Source organism: Helicoverpa zea, chromosome 23, assembly GCF_022581195.2.
Source record: "Helicoverpa zea isolate HzStark_Cry1AcR chromosome 23, ilHelZeax1.1, whole genome shotgun sequence".
NCBI classification, from domain to species: domain Eukaryota; kingdom Metazoa; phylum Arthropoda; class Insecta; order Lepidoptera; family Noctuidae; genus Helicoverpa; species Helicoverpa zea.
In genome coordinates this window covers 4,173,824-4,189,160 of record NC_061474.1, presented here as the reverse complement: position 1 = coordinate 4,189,160, position 15,337 = coordinate 4,173,824, and the positions used below count along the sequence as shown (strand labels likewise).

Genomic DNA, 15,337 nt, shown 5'->3' with positions numbered 1-15,337 from the left:
AAAGTTTCATAGATTCGTATTATTACTCTGCCGTCGCTATTTTTATTTCTCGTTGGTTGTCTTTTGCGAGTAAGCGACGCGACGGGTAATTGCGAATGTCCAGTGAAACTATTAAGATTTGATATTTTCGTCTTTGTCTGCGTTAATTTCAAATTAAAACATATCAAAAGGTGAATAAAGAACAATGTCAGACGTCCATAGTATAGGCTCAATAAAAGTATTTCATGTACAGTGAAAATTCTTACAGTTTTTTTGTGTAGTTTAATGTCAGAAGCTTTTCTATGTTTTCCACTTTTGCATTGAACTTCTCAAAACCAAATTATTCAAACGAAAAACCTGAACTCGATAAACAAAATAATTACTTATTAACATGATATTTTTTTTGAAAAAGTTCTAGATAACAATTAACTATTTTATAGGAAGTTAGTATTTTATATGTAAATTGTTGTAGTAACGAACTTTGTGTACGTGAGAATTCAGTTTTAAAAGTTGATTGGGTGGGCCGAAACCTGACATTGTTCTTTAAAAGTTAAGTTTTATTGTATGTGGCTATCGCTGAAAATAAATGCTGAACTTCAATGATGTAGGTAACACGTGTAGGTTGATCTTAATGGAATCAACTGTTAATCATCCTTTCGAAGAAGCATGACGAAATTAATATAATTGTGTCTATGTCTCATGAATAATACGAGTTCCTTACCCACTACAAAACTTAAACCAATTAGCCACTGAAACCAATGGATTATTTTTATGTAAGTATATATTTATTTTATGATAAGGCTAAGAAAAAAAGCTGGTAACATGGTAACTCATGATCAGTATTGACAATATCAAAACTCTTTTTAATCAAACCTCTTTGACTAAGTAACCCATAAACCCTAAAGTACGTCCAGTCAGCATTAAAATCCGGAAACATTTAATTAAGCATTTTCGAAATTTAAAATTCAAAAATATTAAACGACTCAATCGTCTTCAAAGGCAAAGGCACAGATACTCAGCCGCTCGTTCAGGAATCAATTAGCGTGAGCACAAAGCTCACAGAATTAGCTGGCTGAAAACAATCTACACGTGCGCCTCGCCGATTAAAAATAAAACCGACTTAGACAACTCGATGCAATGTTTGAAAGGCTTGAAGGAGCGTTTAGATGCAGTTACTACTGGAAGTTTGGTGAAGATTTACTTGAAAATGTTTGACAAGTATTTTGAATATTGAAATTCGCAACTTTAGGTAACATAACTTCATCTTAATTTACTTAGATTACTGTACCTATAGTATTTTATTTAATGAAGATTGAATGTGTACTATTTTGTATTCTTCAACTTTGCTTGAAATGCAGGATTTGCATAGAAAAAAAATATATATATAAACGGGTTTTTGTTTAGTAGTCGTGGTGGCCTAATGGGTAAAGGACCAACCTCTCAAGTATGAGGGCGCGGGTTTGATCCCAGGTCAGGCAAGTACCAATGCAACTTTTCTAAGTTTGTATGTACTTTCTAAGTATATCTTAGACATCATTGACTGTGTTTCGGATGGCACGTTAAACTGTAGGTCCCGGCTGTCATTGAACATCCTTGGCAGTCGTTACGGGTAGTCAGAAGCCAGTAAGTCTGACACCAGTCTAACCAAGGGGTATCGGGTTGCCCGGGTAACTGGGTTGAGGAGGTCAGATAGGCAGTCGCTTCTTGTAAAGCACTGGTACTCAGCTGAATCCGGTTAGACTGGAAGCCGACCCCAACATGATTGGGAAAAAGGCTCGGAGGATAAACGGGTTTTTGTTTATTTGTTTAAAATTACATTATTAATAACTTGTAATAAATTCTTATTAATAAATATGTATGTAATTATGTTTAAAACTGATATATTGACTTTTCAAACGTGACAGATATTTCATTTATATTAACACCTACTTAAGAAAACACACTGGCATTGTCAGGCAAGTGAACTAGCAAGTAACTCGTCCGTTCAAACGCGCCTCACTCACTTCCGACCTCAGTAAACAGGTAGGGGAAACATATCAAAAGTTTATGCTACTGAAATGTAAATGTGGAACAAAACGACTCGTGAATGGACTGCATTTGTCTTCTATTGCGTTTGTTAATACGTACTTATTAATACGGAGCTTTTTGATAAGTTTTCATTGGTTTGAGAGGTCAATGAAAACGCACTTTTCTTTTTTCAAAATGTGACATCGAAACGTCATCTAAGGCACATTTATTTGTGATGTAAACCATTTCAGCGGTTTTATTGATAAAACCAACGTTTATTATACAACGAACGCTCTCCCAACTAAAAGAAAATATAAAAAAAAGAAAAACTAAACACCCTTTCGGTAGAGGTATCGACTCCGCCATATTAGTTTAGTTTACAAAACATTATTTCTTCATAATATCGCGTTTTATTACTTTACAGCCAGTAATTACGTCACTTCCTAGAACACGCACACGTGACGTTCTATTAATTCTTATTTTAAAATTTAAATGCTTTTTTGTCGTTCGAACTGGGACATTGTTTATGTTACGCTGTCAGGTATGGGCGATGCAAAAAAAGAACGTCGTTTTCCATTGCTTTGCTGTCCATGTCTGGTTTTGTTAACGAAGTTAGAAATACTAAGAGTACAAACTACGCAATGTATTGTAAAATGGGGTTGTTGTGAATATTTTCGCGGGTTTCGAAATGAATGCTTCAGTTTAAAGGGCGGGTTAGTTAATAGGTGTTTAAGATTTTTTTAAGGTGTTATGTTTTAACATTAAGTCGTGGAACCACGTCTTTTAGGGTGAGAAGTTACAAAAACATTGTTTTATGAATTCTTATTTATTTTGACTAGTTGGTTACGATTTAACAGGACATAAACATTTTGTAGGTACATTTGAAATGGACCTATGGACATCAAATTACGGAGCAATAAATGAATAAAAACCAAAATACGAGAATATGGTCCAAACAAAATTCTTTTTGTGATTAAAAATCATCAGTCTATTTGAAACATGCCTATTATTTACTTGATATTTTTTTATTTGGGACACTGAAGTAAAATTACGTAGCTTCTGCTACGTCCTACTCAAGTTTTTGGGTACATTTTTATAAAATTCTTTATGAAATTATAAAGAAATTCTATTTGTATAGAAACTACTACTCATAAAATGAAGGTATGACACTACAGATAACATCTACTCCTGAACCTATTCTTGATCAGTAATTCCTCATTCTCGATCACTTACACAAACCGAAAACTCCCCCTGAAATCAATTAGCCTCTTACGAAACAAATGAAGATGAAGACATTACCGCCCTAATTAACTCAATAACCAATATTACCTAATTCACCCAATTCTAAATAGAACAAACAGTAAACAAATTCAAACTTTTCCTGATTTCCCGGAAACGGGAATACGTAGGTACGTAGGTAGGTAGGTACGGTAGACTGCACATCAGTGGTAACTGTCATGCACCTTAACTCAATAGTAATAATTTCGATTTTCCTATAAAACTGTTACCACTGACCTGAAGTTGACTGTACGTCAGTCAGAAGATATGATCAATGGAAAGATTTTTGATCAACAACTGTTTCCAAACGGACTTCAAAGTGTGGTATTGTGTACCCAGTAGTGGACAATTGATCAAAAGACAGATTTAGTTGTCTATGGCTGTTCGTGGCTGTACTGGACGCACGCCAGCTTTGATTCTTTGGTGGTACAGAGTAGTGTGTATGGTCAGAGAGAGCTGAAAAGTTGGTTAATAAAGTCGCACAAAATCTTTTCCTTGCTATTTTTTGTGCAATTTGGTTACATGAAAACGCTCTAATTGCGACTTTTCCTGCTAATACTGGATGGATTTTGATGAAACTTGGCAGTAATATATTGGGGAAGAGGTTCCCTCGGGACGCAGATGGAATTGCAGAAGAAAAAATTACTGCTAATTCGAAATATAGATGATCTTATGTGATTATAATGAAATACGGATCCACCTAGTTCTCAAGAAAAGTTGTTAACACTTTTCTTTTTATTTAAAATACTTTTTTTACAACTTTTTTTAAAATAAGTACTTTGGTTACAGATTTTTATAACTTCATAATTTTCACATAAATTACTACGAGAGCTCAACTGAATAACTCAAAACATTTCTAAATGTTAATGAAATCTCTGCACAAATCTACTCTGTATGCACAAAGGCGTAATTTAGTGTTCTTAGTAACACGCGTAAGACGCGCCGAGGTGGTTAATGTGTTGTGGAACGCAAACAGGCGGAGACGCGCGCTGATACAAGTTCTGTGCCTACCCCGAGTCTTTGAGAAGTGGGGGACAGAAGATTTAGTTAATAAATGGTTAAAAATGTAGATATAGTTCTAATAGATGTAGTTCTATATTGCTCGGTTATAGAAACTATAAAGGCCATACAAGTGGACCTACAATTAAAATGATTCATTTGGCTATAGATGAGCATCTAGCACAAAATAAATAAAGCTTCATTATTACCTATTTTATTTAATCACAGACTTTCAGGCGCCAGAAATCTCTTTGTAAAAGTGTATTTATGTGCAATAAAGTATAAGTAAATAAAATGTTAGTTTCATTTTCTGTTCTTTCGATAACGATGTTTAACCGAATTCCCAAAAAAAAGGAAGAATGTCTCAGTTTGTGTGGGTAAATAGGCACATTTTATTTGTTTGTATGTATTTTGTTCGTTAGTCTTATTTCATCTATTTTCAAAATACAGTCTATATGAACCTTCTATCACACGCTTACTCTATGGCCATCGTGCGTTGATTTGATTGTCGGAGCAAAACGACTACCGGACTGAAGATTGTCAGTGGGATCCGGAGTTGAGAAGTAAATATTTGGTTAACATATAAATATATTACTTTTATTATATCTGCTATTTTTATGTTGAACGAAAAATACTGGGAATGAAAAACCAAGGATATAAAATACGATAGGTAGTTGCTATTTTACTTAAAATATATACATTGGTTGTATTTTTATTGCAAAAATCCATTTTTGGGTTTGAGATTTTCATTAAGTTAGGTAGATAATTTTTCTGCCTGTAAGCTGCCTGAAATTTTGTTAATGATATAAAACAATATTTTAAACAAACCTAACAAACCCAATCGCATTAGGTAAGTATAAAGATAGATTAATTTTCTATAAAAATTATTGTATTTGCATGCCAACAAGGCAGAATTTACACGGATCGTATTATGTTGTTTACCATCCTAGTTTGTATTTACCTGTATTCTAGGCAAATAAAGACCTATTATATTCTATCCTGTTCTACCTAGAGATTCACAATTAATTCACCGCTTTACACTAAAACTACGTCCCTTTCATCTCATTAAACACCTGTATCCATCAACAATGCTATTGTAATAACCATAAACAACATAATGTAAACTCCATACTCATTTTAAAATGGCGACCAAAAAAAAAAAATTGGCACGCTTTCACGAAATTCTCAAAGGAGTACCAAATTATTGAAAACTGTCTGTTAATAACTCTTGAAGTTTCATGTCTATTAAATTGTTGGCTTTGTAGTTGCAAAACAAATGGCTGTTGCTACTGTCTGCTATGATTATCTTGTTATTTTTGTGGAGAAGATACGTTTATAAAGAAAAAGTAGAGTGAAAAGGTTGTTTAAACATCCGTTATTGTATACAATAATGCGAAAAATAAGTGTTTCCTAACGTTAAAAGTGTCCGGGGAAAGGACATCAGGGAGTATTATACTCCCTTATGTACGGTCTTCATATACTCCCTTATGTACGGTCTTCATATACTCCCTTGTATACTTACCCCATTTATTCCCTTATGCACTTACCCCATATGCTTCCTTATGTACTTACTCCCTAGACTCCCTTATGTACTCTCCCCATTGACTCCCATATGTACTTACTCCACAAGCTGCCTTAGGTACGGTCTTCATATACTTCCTGATGTTCTGTCCTCATATACTCCCTGATGTACTGTCCTCATATACTCCCTTATCGTCGTCTTAGAATGAAAACCTCGGAAATGCATTTTTTCTCAATATTTTTTTATTGCATTTCTTGGAAGATAATCGTAAAAAAATGGAATACTAATCCTTATCCTGAAAAATGCATTTTTTCTCAATATTTTTTTATTGCATTTCTTGGAAGATAATCGTAAAAATATCGAATACCAATCCTTATCCTGAAAAGTTATCTCTTGCACTTACGAGGTTTTCACTCTAAGGCGTCGTTATGTACTTTGACAGATAAAGCCTGTCCATCGTTTTTTATTATTCTTCACGTAAAAATACCTTTCTAACGATATATCATACGTTACTGTTGGACCGGGGACCAAATCCCATAGGACAACTTGCCCATTGTCCTTTCTTGGTCTAAAGCCGTTCAGTGGCGCCCCTGAAACCGCGGCGCCCGAGTATTCGCACACCCTATACCCTAAGACGGCCCTGAGATTTCTCAAATCTAGCAGAGTTCTCATGTAGCATTCGGGGACGCTAAATTCCAGGCTCCGGGTTGCTTAGTAGGTACTTAAATGTTTTTGAACCCCATGAAGCGATTTCGGCTCAATCCGGGAATTTTACTTGGGGCCCGTGAACGAACAGTTCGGGAGCCGTGATTTGGCCATGACAACCTCATACCAAATTATTAGGCATACTATTGATTACATAAGACGAGACCTCGTGACTATGTCGTCACTAAAAGGTACACACTCCCGTTAAATGTTCACGTCCCGGGTTTAACGCCGGACAGTGTTAATAACAAGTGAAGCAAGAACAATAATACCTACTAATATTAAAAATGCGAAAGTAACTCTGTCTGTCTGTTATGCGTTTAAACCGTTTAAACCACTGAACTGATTTTAATAAAATTTGGTACAGAGATAGAGTTGACCTTGACAAAGAACATAGAATAGTTTTTATCAGGGACTTTTGGACTTTGGGAAACGCGATATAACCGAACTATACGCGGGCGAAGCCGCGGGCGGAAGCTAGTCACTTAAGTTCGAGGCTGGATGCAGGTCGCCTCCAACAAGTATCTGTGGAGATCTAAGGGGGAGGCCTATGTTCAGCAGTGGACGTCCTATGGCTAAGATGATGATGATGATGAAGTTCGAAGGTCTATTTTCAGCATCGGACTGTGGCAAACTGAAACGTGATGTGATGATATTTTCATCGTCCCACTACAGGGCTCATATAGAGAAGGAATGAGCTTTCAAAGCGGATAGACGATTTCATACTTAAAGTTCAGGTTTACCAAGATTGGCGTCAATTGTGGCCAAGATACACTTAGAAAGTACAGTTTATAACGTAGTAACCAATGTGACTTACATTGCTATTTTCCTGACCAATAATCCAACACACCCATTCGTAATTAAGAGGCTGTACCTTACCTACTAGGCCACATTTTTTTCAAAAATAACGACAAAGCTTAACTAGAGCGCTACAAAAGCACATTCTACTCATTTATTTTTATTCTTTCAAGTTCTTGGTGAAGAGACGGCGTGACGAACTGGACGCCTACTGTCGAGATTGGTGGACTCGGTCGAAAGATCGGGAAGTGTGAAAGCGAGATGGGGAGGCCTTTGCCCAGCAGTGGGACATTATAGGCTAGAAACAAATAAAAATAATAAGTTCTTGGTTCCTTTTTTATTAACAGTGTTACCAGAAACCGGAGCCCCCATACATCTAATTACAGCTGTGCTCGTACTAAAATAAATTATTTTAAATGTAAATACGAGCGATTGGCGCAATGATAGCTTTTATTACGAACGTTGGACGTCACCGATATAACACTACGCAGATTTATTTAGTCCCTGATTCATTAGTAATTAGTTCTAGACACGAATTTACTGACTACAAACAAAGTCACGAGAATTTTCCTCATTTCGTATGTACAGTCAACTTCAGGTCAGTGGTAATAGTTTTATAGGAAAATCGTACTTATTACTATTGAGTTAAGGTGCATGACAGTTACCACTAATGTGCAGTTTACTGTACTATTCACCTAGAAAATAAATATGTAGGCGAGTATGTGACTTTAAGTATAGTGTGTTTACTTGTACCAATTTTTAGCGTTGACTTCATTTTGAGCTATGGTGATCCAACGAGGTAATGCTGCCAGCTTCTTGGGCACGCTCTCAGTCGACGGCGATATTGACGAATTTTTTGACGCGTTTTAGTTATAAGTACTTAGTGTTTTTTTTTTTAGTTTTACTAGGATAGTTTTTTATATGTTTTGTAAATATGTAAATAAAGTGCGGATTCTATGTTTTTGAGCCGAAATCTTAATGTCTTATTTTTGAGACAGGGAATTCAAAGCTCTGTAAAAGTACCATTTACGGAAAGTTTTTGTTAATTTATTGTTTGAATTTTTCGCCATGTCGGGCATTGCCTTGGCGCATGTCTAATGGTGGGCGCTATCGTGCCGACTTTCATCAGCTAACGCTGTAAGATAAGTAGGTGCCCCTTAGCTTTTTGGTATGCTAAAGCAAGTAGGTTGAAGTAGGTAAGTATATAAGATCCTCTAGACTAGGATTATCGCTGTTACAAGTACAGAACAGTACACCTATCTTATTTCTTAGATTCCAACTATTTTTACATCATAACCTCGTTTTAGTGAACGTTTCATTTTACGACAAGTGAACGCTCATCACCGCGTTAATGGCGGCACTTCCGGTTCATTAGCATTACACACAACACGTTAAAAGTAAGCCATTAAAATATGGATTTTATTCGTAAAACATTCGCCGTGTTTTTTTACGGCTAGATGTAGGAGGAATGTTTGGGAAATGGCTCGTTTTCCAGCTAAAAGTAACTAAGTTGTCGTTCAGATAGAACAGTCAACACACATACTTACTTATCTATTCTCTCAATTTGTTTACCTAGATAAGATCTCGAAACATGTCACATGTATTAGGTGAATAAATAGGTACCTTTTCGCAATCTTTCCACTGTACCTGTTACCTAGGTGAGATTCACCATGAAATGTAGGTATCTACCAACGTTGAGTTGCCGTTATTAGGTAGGAACCTAGCTTTTCAAAACGAATAAAAAAGGATAAAGTCTAAAATCATGCTCATGTCATACTTAATTGACCTAATGCGTTAGTATACAAAAGACACATTTTTTTATATGGCATCTCGCAGTTCAGCTTAACAGGATCATTTACCTAGTATTCCATATGTTATACAGGTGGTACATTTTAAAGTGCAGTCTTTCAGTTAACAAAGTCTTACACCTACTCAGGTGCTATAAAAGTTCATTTGAAATTGCTATAGTTTTTCCAGTGAAGTGCAAGTAGTAAGTGTAAGCTACCGTGTTCTGTGCATCGTCGGTTTGTTTGTCAGTCGCTCGATGGGTGGCCTTCCACGAACTTTCTGTTTGGGCCGGCTTCAAGGTACGGAGGTGGACGATGGCTGTTGAAATACTGCTTGAGTAGATCTTTATGTGTAGTGTTCGGTGATTAAGTAATTATGAAGCATTTTACTTTAATTTTACAATTGAACTCTTTATTCGTTTCTGTCTTTGGTGCTTAAGAAATTATTAAAAGATTATTCTTAAAAAAAAAAAATAGAAATTTAGGCTAAAATTTTAGGTATCCACAGGGACTAGACTGGTTAAGCAGTACCTAATAAAGACTTGAGTATTGAAAAGAATGCCCGTTGACATTAAGGCGACGAATTGGTCAACAATAATTCCATAACCGGCACGCGCATCTAAGGCGCCAAAAGGGGTCGGAGCGTCTGAGCGGGGCGAGGATAACAATACGCGCGCTAGCTTATAACTAAAAGTCGTAAGCGACAAAATGGTTTTGTAATTTTATTATTTTGAAATGATAATTTGATAAAAATTCCTTCTACAATTTTAAAGAGTATATGTATATACTCAACTACTAAAAAAGTTAAGAGGCTTAAATCGGTCCCGTTTGCCCATAATATGTGAATCTCTTTTTAAAAAGAGGTATGTTTGATATATTTTTCTCTGTTATAAAAGTTACCTAATCATGTTTTGACGTCTAACAAAATAAGGTTTATATCATGAACTTTTAGGTAATCAAGTTTTATTTTGATCCGTTTTGTATTTACTGAGAAAAATTGAGATCCTTGGCGCCAAAAATTCCAATTCGTCCTCTTAAGTCCGCTTTTTGATTTCTGACACGCGAATATTACACTAAAATAAAACTATTTTTACTGATTTTATCGCGATTATATTAATATTATTTAATCCCGACGTTTCGGAGCCTTTACAGCATCTATGGTCACGGACTAAGATAAAGGTAGGTCGACTTGATATTTTAGTTACAAACAACTACCCTACATTTCGTTGATTATTGACAATCCGATTCACGAAGAACGAGCTCACGGTATCCTCAGGTCTTTCATTTTTTAGAGTGGATTTGCATGTAATAGTTTCTATGATGGGATTCCAATCAGGGTGCTTATCTTTCACTCTAAAACGGCATGTATCACTACATAGAAGATAACGACCTACATTTCCCTGAAATAAAATTACATGTAGGTAGGTAGAATTTTCCACCTGAAAAGTTTACTCACCCAAAAAAACCAAAGCAAAACAAATGATTAGGAAATCAGTACAAATATCTCAATAAAACCCGAAAGACGAAAACGTTAATTTCGAAATAAATACATTAAAAAAAGTTAAACTAATATTTTTCCGCCACAATACCAATTTCTATTCGCGTACTGATTAATTTATCTATGTTCCTATTTTATCGTGGTAATAAATTGGTAATGGATGAAACGCAGGCACGTTGGAAACTCAATAAAATTCCAGTTACATTTACAATGGGCTGGTATTTATTTAAGTGGTATTGTTGGTTCGCCACCCGCGGGAGAACAGACCACACATAAAACCGAGCGTTTAACGAGCTTATATTGTTGCCTGAGGACGGAGCTTCACCTTATTTTGATGGTGACGTAGGAAGGTGTAGGAAGGAAAGTAGAATGTACTATGTGAAGCTGTAATGTCAGTTTCTAAAGCAATGATAAAGAGGTTAGTAACTTTGTAGTTTTGTCAAAGTTTTCACACTGGCGGTTTTTCCTCGCGACACGGCTGGTTTCGTACGGGCAGTGTCGCGCGGGAAATCCGCCAATGTGAAAAGGTTATAAGGGTGTTAGTATGTAAAAGGAAAGCATTAAAATTGGAAGACGTCAGATAAAATCGGACAGAAAAATAAAAAAATAATTAAGTAAATGTTTTTGATAAAATAAATTGTATTATCCAAATAACAAAATGCAAAACCCAGGTACTCTTAGAAGAATGTATACCTAATCTTTGCAAAGACTACCCAAGTACTTAGATAATATCAATATATTAGCAAGCTACACGTTCACATATTATTCTTTGTAAAGTTTAGTTTCAGCAAGACAGTTTTATTTACCAAAGCGGATCCTAGTTTTCTTCCACCCCACAACCCACCACGTAAGTTTTTCTGAGCAAAATATGAACGAATGTTTATAGTATGGCCACCTATTGGTACGAGTTTATAATGGATTTAAATTGACTTCAGAACCAGCTCTCTATCATTTTCTGCGTGTCTCAAGCACTTATAGAACGCTTTGCATTTTAGCTACTCCACAGCAGATGGCGCTGTTACAAGTTTCTTTTATTTTTATCTTATATTAGCGATCGTACCTTTATTGCAGAAAAATTAGATAGATTTAAAAAATGCGTCATTTAAATATTGTCTTTTATACAAAAATATAATTAATAAGAGCTGAAGTCCCATGATACTTAATTGTACGTTTCTTTATAAAGTCAAACGAGGCATTGCTGCAGAAAAATGAAACGTAATTTTTAAAAAGTAAAAACAAAATGTTGAAAATGACGTTTGTTGACAGTTGTGCTTTGTTATCGTCGAGATTATTTTCTACATTCTTTATAAGAAAGAAATTTTTGTGTATCAATACAGTCAGATTTCATATGGATAAAAGAGATGAAGCGAAGTCAACCATGGAACTCGTCAATATCCCGCCAATTGTATCCATTTACCGGCACGCTGCTCGCACCTTCGATGACAGGTACAAAAATGATCTTACAACTAACTTGAATAAACTGAAATTGCTCATGGATTCTCTAAAAGCTGAAGACTTGGGCTACGATGACAATTTAAAAGACCATCAGTTTTGGAGGAAACCTAACAAAGCGCCATGTACGTATATAGAAGTATTTCAGAACAGTCAAATAAATATGAGTATTTTTGTATTAAAACCGGGTTTTAAAATGCCGCTTCACGATCACCCTCATATGCACGGACTTCTCAAAGTGATATCGGGTGCGGTGAATATAAGGAGTTTTTCTGAGTATCCCGCGCAGGAGACAATTGATCCCCGCGAGTTCCAGAGGCGCGCGCTTAAAGAGGCCGCGCGACTGGCCGGGGGCACCCATAAACGACGAAAATTATTTGCCGAAATATGTAGCGACCGCATTTGTACAGATAATTCAGACACTTGCATATTAACACCAACAATTTCAAACTACCATGAAATAGAAGCCCTAGAAACGCCAGCAGCATTTTTCGACATCCTCTCACCTCCTTATGACACTCTAATCGAAGGAATTGGACCGAGAAGATGTCGCTACTATTTTGTTTCTAATCAAATAAGCACCAATCTAGTGGAGTTGCAAGAAACTGAAGTGCCAAAATGCTTCTACTGTGATCAAGCACCATATTTAGGACCAATTCTTGGTTAGGTACAAATTTTACTATAGTTAGGTAGCTATTATGAAAATTTTAAAATAAAATACTAAGAACATGTTAAGTTATGGCCATAAAATAGATTTCTGGTGTCCATAGAAACCTTGAACGTCTAACATAAAATTTGAAATATTATTGTGCCTTGCATAATGTTAATTGTCAGTATTTGTTTGAATTATAATACTATGTGTCCATTGTTCTTGTTATGCCTACAAACCCATGTAAGTTACCATTAAGTTTTACAGGTGTCTAGAGAATGCAGCTATGCACTGATAACCCAAATTTCAGGTTATATAAAATTGTGCTCTTATTTCTTCAAAGTATAATAATAGTTCTAGCTTAGGTACATTTGAAGCAATTGACAAATCCATATTTATGAGAAGATACTGATATATTTTTTACTAATAATAGGATAGATCTATATGGAAAACCTGCCTTGTGGCACTGCCCGTTTTAAAACAGCAATACATAGATGGACCCATGCTGCATATTGACAGTAGTAATTATTTTTAAGATATTGACAACTAGCTAGCAGTCTTACTGTTGATTGTTACTATGATTTTATGCCTAAGTCTTGAATGAGTCTAGCTTTAGTCTTTTTTTTCTTTTCTATGTCTATGTATTTCTGTCTTCTCTAACTTCAATGTCTATCGTAAATTTTGCAAGCAAATACTGAAGCTAAAATAGATCATATAAAGCTTCTTAGGTCCAATCTTCTTACTATTCTATATTCACTGTAATATTATAGATTTCACTGCACTTATAACTAAGGCTAGAATGTTTTGTAAAACTGATTGTTTATTTTTACAAGTACCCACATTTCATTTTATTGTTTACATTAGAATAGCGAGTGGCTATTGTCTTTGCATGACTAAGCTGTACAATAATACTGACATAATTTTACAATTGCATTATGCCATGGTAGACTATTCTTCTCTTTCATCACAACTATAAATGTTTAAGTTATCGCATTATTTGATGTGAAATTACCAGCCAAACTGTCTAGATTGAGGCTCTAAAATATACGTATTTTATCAATAATTTTTTATATATTACAAATGTCAACAAACCACGAATGAAAATGTTTGGAAATCCCCAATTTGTTTTTTAATATTATACCTTTATTCAATATTTTTTGTTTAATTTGTAAACAAAATTATATTGAATGTATCATTTTAAGATGAAAGTGAAATAAAATATGAACATTCCAACATTTTGTCACTTGCCTTGCATCATGAATTTTTATTTTAAAAATGTTATGATTAAATTATCTGATCTCTAAAACATTATGTGTATGTCATCTAATAGGTAGTCATTAATTCTACTTAAAAGTTTGCACATTTTAGATATTTTTGTAGGAAAGCGAAACTTGATTTCTTGTGCCTTTGTGATGCCAGAATAAAATTTATGAAATTTTAACTAAAATTATCTTTATGATTGCACTGTATATACTTATGTAAGAAACATTTTATAGAAATAAGTTTCGTTTCCCAAGAAGTAGTATTGATGTTTTATTGTTAATAAAAAGTTTAATTTGTTTTTCTTGGATTTTATTTCAGACCTGCCAGTAACTTGTTCCATATTTTTTGCATTCAAGAACTAGTTCCGCAATTAGATAAAAAGAAAAGAAAATAAACCCAGTAGTAGTAATTGATTGATTTATTGAGTTATAACAGTAGCATAAACTAAATTATAATGGCTTATGTTTAACTGATCACCAGAAATAGTAACAAATAGCAGACAAAAATAGTAAATGATCACCAAAATGAAACTCGCATTTTAATGTAAAATGATAACCAAAGTTTTAACACTTTGCTATCCCATTTAAGTGAAATTACTCCAAAATAAATCATGCGCAAGCCAAAAATAGTAAATGATCACCAAAATTAAACCACCATTTTAAAGTAAAATGATAACCAAAGTTTTTACATTCTGCTATCCTATTTAAGCAAAATGAGTCCAAATAAATCATTGTTATCCCAAAAGTAGTAAATGATCACCAAAAGTAGTGAATGATCATCAAAATTATACCAGCGTTTTAATATAAAATGATAATCAAAGTTTTTACATCTTGCTATCCTGTTTAAGTAAACTGACTCCAAAAAAATAAGTTCGGCCTGATACAATAAATGTAATTACATTATGGGGACCCTTTTCCTGCACTAGGGTGGAAAATTGTCTATTGCATGCCTCTAAACAGTGCGATAAGAGTGTGTTTTCGAGGGAGTGTATTGAGAAACACATTCTTCTTCTTCTTTCTCCTGCCCTGTTCCCAATTTTACTTGGGGTCGGCGCAATATGTCATTTTCTTCCATTTTCCCCTGTCACTCGTCATACTGACACTCACGCATGCATTGCAAGCCGGACACATAACTTAATATGGCATCATAATACTTTATTTGATAATAAGCCTACATTTTATGGCAATCACAGTGACTTATTTAGGCAAAAATAATACATTAATTTGGTCGTCAAGAGTTGGTGATCATTTACTAAATTTGGTGGTCGAATACAATTTAAAGTGAAGTCGTGACTAAAATAGCTGGTACTATTACATTTTTAGACTTTATTTTTCTGGTGTTCAGTAGATTTTTCTGGTTGCAAAACTAAGGGTATCAAAGCATTTTATGGTGGTCATTAT

The 15,337-nt window shown here is 34.7% G+C and overlaps 1 protein-coding gene across 1 annotated transcript; it reads left to right on the top strand.

Moving 5' to 3' along the window:
- The first annotated feature begins 11,811 nt into the window (after nt 1–11,811).
- LOC124641798 (2-aminoethanethiol dioxygenase) lies at nt 11,812–14,235 on the top strand. The gene has a single exon (XM_047180020.1). It carries the CDS (start codon nt 11,814–11,816, stop codon nt 12,690–12,692), a length of 879 nt encoding a protein of 292 aa, XP_047035976.1. The 5' UTR covers nt 11,812–11,813; the 3' UTR covers nt 12,693–14,235.
- Nucleotides 14,236–15,337: the final 1,102 nt, after the last annotated feature.